Source organism: Littorina saxatilis, linkage group LG12, assembly GCF_037325665.1.
Source record: "Littorina saxatilis isolate snail1 linkage group LG12, US_GU_Lsax_2.0, whole genome shotgun sequence".
Classification (NCBI taxonomy): domain Eukaryota; kingdom Metazoa; phylum Mollusca; class Gastropoda; order Littorinimorpha; family Littorinidae; genus Littorina; species Littorina saxatilis.
The window spans coordinates 42,529,874-42,537,373 of NC_090256.1; the positions used below are offsets into that span (position 1 = coordinate 42,529,874).

At 41.6% G+C, this 7,500-nt stretch overlaps 1 protein-coding gene across 1 annotated transcript in view; it reads right to left on the reverse strand.

Moving 5' to 3' along the window:
- Positions 1 to 7,500, reverse strand: part of LOC138983101 (uncharacterized) — a 99,188-nt gene that overhangs the window by 33,732 nt on the left and 57,956 nt on the right. Inside the window, exon 2 of the mRNA XM_070356509.1 lies at positions 5,780 to 5,877. Coding sequence (XP_070212610.1) covers positions 5,780 to 5,877 — 98 coding nt within the window. The remainder of the gene's footprint in view (positions 1 to 5,779; positions 5,878 to 7,500) is intronic.

Consider the following 7,500-nt stretch of genomic DNA (forward strand, 5'->3'; position numbering starts at 1 on the left):
TTCCTCAGATCGAGGAAAACGGTACCGACGATTTTAGAATCGTTTATAGCTGAGAGCCAGGTATCACATAGACGGACAAGGGCCGTGGAACAAGAATGAAATTTACGGAAGCCAGATTGAAACTGGTAGAAAAGGTTGTAACATTCCATATGATGGGCCACGTGCTTATGAATATGCCTCTCAAGAGGCTTTGAAAGTACTGAGAGGATGGATATGGGACGGAAGTTATTAATATCAGTAGAGTCCGATGTCTTTGGAATAGGAATATCTTTGGCGCACTTCCAGCCCTCAGGGAATACACAAGTTTTAATACATAGATTATACAAAAACGTTAAGGGTTCAACAACATACGGAAGAGAAAGTTTTAAGATATAAGTACTGAGAGAGAGAGAGAGAGAGAGAGAGAGAGAGAGAGAGAGAGAGAGAGAGAGAGAGAGAGAGAGAGAGAGAGAGAGAGAGAGAGAGAATTGAATTGAATTGAATTGAACTTTATTGAACAAGGATTAAGATTCAAGGCTATGCCTTTTCTTACAATCTGTCCTCAGGACGCATAGACACACAATTATATAATTAAAAAATTAAAAGAGAGAGAAAGAGAGAGAGAGAGAGAGAGAGAGAAAGAGAGAGAGAGAGAGAGAGAGAGAGAGAGAGAGAGAGAGAGAGAGAGAGAGAGAGAGAGAGAGAGTTGGACACAGAAACACAAAGACAGACAGGCAGACAGACACACATAATGAGCAGAGAAGAACAGAACATCAGGATAAGAACACAAATAGAAGAAAACAACAACAAGAACGACAACGATGTTCTTTGTCTGTCCTAGTAGCAAATCTACACATGTTCGCCAATGGCGAGTTACAAGACAAATAATTTAGAGCAGAAACGAAACAAGGCCAGATAGCATGAAATACTGGATAATTATGTCCCCTGTCTTTTTCATAAGCCCACACAATATTTCTTCAAAAAAGAGAACAACTCTAACGAGGAGGGTGACCTTCTCAAATCCGAGAAAATAATATTTTAGGAAGATTAGACATATGGGCCCCATGATTAATTTTATTAACTTACAAGAAAATAACAGAAAAGAAAAAAAAGGACGGTGAAATATCATGTAATGAACTGCTTTCTCGACCAACTGTCTTCCCGTTTTAGCGCCCAATGAAATTGGAAAGAGGAGAAGGAAGAAAAAACCCACAAAGGTCTGATAAGTAAGCTGAAAATTACGCCCACATCATTAGAAAATTTTTAGCGTGTAAGGTTTCTATTAACTTTTCTGAGGTAAAAATAAGTCTCTTGGAGGTTTCATGACTGTCCACATGTCCTTTTTTACCCCGCCATTCAGGCAGCCACATGCCATTTTCGGGGGATGCATGCTTGGTATTTTTGTGTTTCTATAACCCACCGAACTCTAACATGGATTACAGGCTATTTTCTTGGTTTTGTGCGTGCGTGTACACACGAAGGGGGATAATGCACCAGCAGGTCTGCATATTAGTTGACATGGGAGATCGGAAAAATCTCAATCCTGTACCCACAGGGCGCGGCCGGGATTCGAACCCACGACGTTCCGCTTTGGAGGCCGGCGTCTTATCCACTAGACCATTGCGCCCGTCTAGTCTGCTTTTTGATATGTTAAAGGAACATTTCATCGAAAGTAACCCATAACATATTCAGTGAGAACACATCTTTCTAACGTTTACGTTGGATAAAAGCATTCTCCACTTGAACACCCAACCAACTGGCTAATTCCTGGATGGAGAGGGAATTTTATCTGGAGGAGTGTCATAAGACCATGTGCAAGCCTGACATCCAAGTTGAAAAGAGAGACCATTTGTGACCCTCCACCACGGCATGAGTCGCATGTCACCTCGCGCGGTTCTGCGCTAGGCTTGACATAAGTCCGGGGGAACTGTGGTAACAGTGTGAGGGTCACCTTAGTCACAGGCGTATAACTCGAAAAGTTTTTGCTCTTTTCTAAAACGGTTTTCACCACTGGATAGAGCATAAAACACTCATTAGGAAAATGTAAAAATATGAAAATCATGCAAAGGTGACATGCGACTCATTTCGTGGTGGAGGGTCACATTTAGACCTTATAAAACCCTGGAGGAATCTATAACGGTTCACATGGGGAAACATAAAGAAACTATTTTCCTCGATTGATTTTTTGACCTCCTTAATAGTGCTGGGTGAAAGAGAAAAGACGAGGAGAAAGCAAAAAGACAACAAAGACCAGACAAAGAAGCACCTAATTACGTCCAGACCACCACGTTAGAAAGCAAATCAGTCGACAAGATTGCATTTATCTTGTACGTGATGGGCAAAAGACGCTTGAGGCTAAAGAGACTTTATGTCGACGTGTTTCTCTAGGAACTTCTCTCTTTAGATACTTGTCCGTGAGGGGGAAAAGACACTTGAGACTTTAGCGACTTTTGTGTCTACGTGTTTTTCTATGAACCTCTCTCTTCTCCGTGAGGGGAAAAAGACACTTGAGGCTTTAGCGACTTTTGTGTCTACGTGTTTCTCTAGGAACCTTGTCCGTGAGGAGAAAAAGACACTTGAGGCTTTAGCGACTTTTGTGTCTACGTGTTTCTCTAGGAACCTTGTCCGTGAAGGGAAAAAGACACTTGAGACTGTTGATCGAAGCTTTTTATATCCATGTCTTTCTTTGGGAGTCTCTCTCTGTGTTGTCAATTGTCTCCCTCTTCCCAAACCTCCCATCGAAATGAACTACTATATGTTTTGGCGATTAAACTTTCTGAGTTCTGAGTTCTCTCTCTGTTGTGTTCAGTTTTGGAAATACTCTTTAGTCTTCATCCCAACTAAATCAAAAGGCACTTGCTAATGCTCATTCGAATGTAAGCATCACCATCATAACTTACTGTTTCGCTGTCACCAATGACGTCTGCAAAGAAGATTCTAGTGGCTGGAGTGTCGGTTCTGTAACTGTTACTGCCCTGACTTTTCTTGCAGGAATGATCAAAGCGTCAATCAATTGATTTTATGAAAGGAGACTATAGACTCGTAAAACAAGCAAACTAACTTTTGTTGTTGTTTCTGTTGTGTTTGTTGTTGTTGTTGTTGTTGTTGTTGCTGCTGTTGCTATTGTCGTTGATGTTGTTGATGTGGAGGAGGAAAAATCACTTAAAATCACCCGGCAAAACCTCATTTTTCCTGAGCGGAAGGCTCTTATCTGAGAACTGAGATCGTTTTGAAATAAAATCGAGAGAAAACCATGGATGAACATAATCTCCGTGTGCCTAGTATTGTCTTACTAAACATTCACTGAGAAAAAAACCACAGTTGCATCTACTGTTTTCTGCGAAATGTAAAAGTGAATCCAATCTGTCAGTGAGTCATCCATATGCATTAGCCAGCGGGTACTATTTCCAAGCTCTCATGGAAAGAGCTAGTTAATATGCAGTCAATGGCCAGTACTTGTCTCGGTCTCCACCCCCCCCCTCCTCCCTCTCTCTCTTCTTTCTTTGGATCGGGTTCCATTTGTCTCTCTGCCTAGGCGCTGAAAAGATTAATCCACGCAAAGTATGCCATTATGCAATCGGCACCTGGCATTTAGTACTCTCCGTCTGTTCAACCTCTTCCCCTGTCCTCCAATTACCCATTTCCTTCTGTCTGGGAGTTTTTGCATTTTTTGCCCAATGTGGGTAATCCCTCACGCCCCTACCCCCCCCCCCCCTCCTCGTTTCCTCTAACACCACCACCACCCTCTTCACCTTCTTAACAAGGTTAATTCTAGGTACCTTGCATTTTCTGCTAACACTCCCTCCCCCTGCCCCCTCCCCCCCCCCCCCGACCTGTTTCGTTTGTTTTCCAAGCACCTTGCATTTTCTACTAACTGTCCCTCACTCTGTCAAAACCCATAACACCATCCCCATCCGCTAAACATGACCCCCCCCCCCCCACCCAACCCGACCCAATCGTCTTCCCCAGCCCATTTTTATTTCATGGACACATTGCACTTTTTGCCCCCCCCCCCCCCACCTGCCACCCACCCCTCTTCTTTGAATTTTGTTTTTCATTCCAAACTTTTCGCTTTTGGGTCTGATTGAATTTTCCCTTTCAGCCAATCGATCCCTTGCACAGATTAAGCAGGATCAACCCCTCGCAGGCAGAGCGTTTATTTTCCTGGGAGGAATTTGCCAAGGGAGGAGGGTGTCACTTCCTGGACAGCAGCGAATAACGAAGGGCATATTAATGGGCCATATCAGAAGTGCATTGAACTAGAAGTAGCTTATCACCACTACATCCAGTCGACGCGCGGTGATACAATCGCCTATTGGGCTTTCCCCAAAAGCCAGTGTTACTAAAAGTAGTAATTCTGGGAAATCCTTCATCAGAGTTACTCCATAATTATGCAACCCTTTGATAAAGTCGATCTTCAATACATCACTCAATAATCGGTTCATTATATAAAGGGAGGCAATAAGCAGTTATAAAAACGGGCGTCGACAGAGCCAATGAAGGGGGATACTAACTTGTAGATCTAATACCTGTGGCCATATTCAATGGAACCGCTAGTGTTTCTTTGGGATACCAGAGTAACGGTGGTAACTTGCCAGGACAGAAAGAAGAAAGGGAGAAAGTTGCGGACACCGGGAGGTGGCGAGATGAATCAACACATAGCTCTGTAAATTGCTGTTGTTGTGTCAATGTTATAGCTTCACATATCAAGTTTGCGATTATGTTCAAGGTATTATTGGTAACAATTACAGGAAAAAGGGAAAATTAGAATTGCACACAAATTTACCGATTTGCTTGTAGCTGCTAGAATCATTTAAATCAACTGTAACAAAACAAGGTGTCCTGATGAAGCATCCATAGGCAAACGTAAGACATTGGAATAGTAATGTCTTTGTCCTGGTGAATAAAGAGCTTTTGTTTTTACATTTACTCAAGTTTTGACAAACTGTTTTTTACAAAGACGGGGAATCGAGAAGAGGGTATGGTGTGTGTGTGTGTGTGTGTGTGTGTGTGTGTGTGTGTGTGTGTACCCCCGTTTCCACAGGTTTGGTTGCCTAAATCACCATAAGGCAACCATCCACACGTGGATGGCAACCTAAACTCTGGATGGCAACCTAATTGTGTGGATGGTCGCTTCATTTAACACCGTTAAATTGACTTTTTTGACGGAAAGAATGTCATAACAATGTTCAAAATGACATTCTTTCCGTCCTCTATAGGCGACGAAATAGGTCAAATTTTGTGCATTTTTTAGTGCAAAATTCTTCGATGCCGGAGCGAGTACTGCACCCAGTGCTGTTGTAGTGCAAGTGCACTAGAAAGGCACTACACCCAGTGCCGCCTCTTAGGTAACCATCCACACTTTAGGTGCGTGTGTGTGTGTGTGTGTGTGTGTGTGTGTGTGTGTGTGTGTGCATGTGTCAGTGTGTGTGTGTGTATGTGTGTGTGCGTGCGTGTGCGTGTGTGTGTGTGTGTGTGTCAGTGTGTGTGTGTGTGTGTGTATGTGTGTGTGTGTGTGTGTGTGTGTGTGTGTGTGTGTGTGTGTGTGTGTAGCGATTCAGAGAAAACTATTGGACCGATCTTCATGAAACTTCACATGAAACCTCCTGGGTATGATATCCCGGCCCAGACGGGTTTTTTTTCTCCATGTTTTCGATAGATGTCTTTGATGATGTCATATCCGGCTTTTTGTGAAAGTTGAGGCGGCACTGTCACGCCTTCATTTTCAGCCCACTACCATCACTACAATTACCCCCCCTCCAACCACCTCCCCCCTTCACCCCCATCTCGAGATACTGACCTCCATCTGGACACAGGAGGTGTAGTCTGTCCATTCTTGACCAGTTTCCTCAGTCCTCCACCACGTGCCGTTCTCGGTGCATCGTTTGTAGGCCCGGGCTGTGCAAACAAGAACATACACACATCATGTCTGATTATAACGCATATAATGGTGGGGAAGGCTTGCTTAGAAGGCAGGAAAACAGAACATAATCATACAGATTAAAACAAGAAGAAGATAAAGGATACACACTGTTTGGTCTGTTACAGGAAAAATCCAAGACATTTACCTTAGGGCATAATAATACTGTGATCGACTCCATTTTGGAAGATCCATAACAAATGTAAACTTCAAAATACTGAACTTCTCACATCCAGGGGCATGGAACCCATAGGGCTTTCAGGCATCGTTTAGGTATTTGGAGATAAAAAAAAAACGTACCAAATGTCACTGTCTTTCTAGCAATGAGTCGGTTTTTTGTTTACGAGATACTTTATTTACAAGATACGTTTTTTACAAGATAATTTTTTTACGAGATAATTTGTTTACGAGATAGTTTTTACCATTGTCCAGGCGGGACAGAGTGCGATGCTAAAACACTACACGTGAAATAATTACATTTTGTCAAATATGTATAGTTTATAAATATATATACATATGTATGGATATTTTGTTTTTGTGTGTTGGTTTTGGTTTAAACAAATATTTGTCAAAGTCTCGTTGCAAGATATTGTAATCCGTATGTTTAATTCTCCTGTTAAGGTCACCACCATAAGCTTGAGCTTGTTGTTGATCCTTAACGAACTACGTTAAACGCCTACACGAACTTTCAAACACTCATTTTAAGTAGTTCTGGTGCGTTGTAACAAACCAAAAACCTAATTGTGCAGTATAGGAAGCGATTTGAGACCGTTGTTGTTTCGCCACGCGTATTATCCCTTTGAACCATTAGTTCTGATCCAACAAAGTGTTTTTCATTTATTATGAATGTTATTGTTTTCAATTTATTGTACAAATAAATCAAAAGAAACAAAAGACAACATCTGTATAGCAACCATGCACGTAAGAACCACTTGGAAACTATGTACACGAGTCGGTCACCTCCTGCTTTTGCTCCTTGCAAAGATGTTTCAAGGAAAATCGTTGCTTTTTCTTTCCTGCAATTTGTTCTCCACAGCAATACATGTTAATGTAACCTTAACCTCTCTTTGGTCATTTTTCATTTCATTTCTTTTTTAATTAAAACAAAACTATTTTCTTTTTTTTCTATTTTTTCTCTCTTGTTATGCACACGGAATAACACCGTCAAAGCTTCCTTTTTTTTTAATTTGCCACAAGTCTCAACTGAAATCAATGGCAAAGTATCATCAGGTTTGCTCTGGCGTGACCTGGTAATTCTAGAACACATTCAAGACGGGAAAAACAAGGGAAGCTCGGTACGGGAATAGAGACGCACTCAGCTTTCAAGAAGCAATGCGGTTAAAGGCCCATTCCTTCCCGTATACATCCTTGGACAAAACATCTCTGATATTTCACAGTCCTCCACTTAGACACATACCCAAATCAATATCCTGGGTGCACTCTGTGCTCTGTGGGAATTAGTTTCATCAATAACAATAACAATAACAATAACAACACTTTATTGTCCAATAAAATGGAAAATTTAAAACAATGGAAAATTTAAAAAGCCAATTTGTAAAAGCCAATCGTGGCTTTTTAAGAATGTATTCCTAACATGTCTA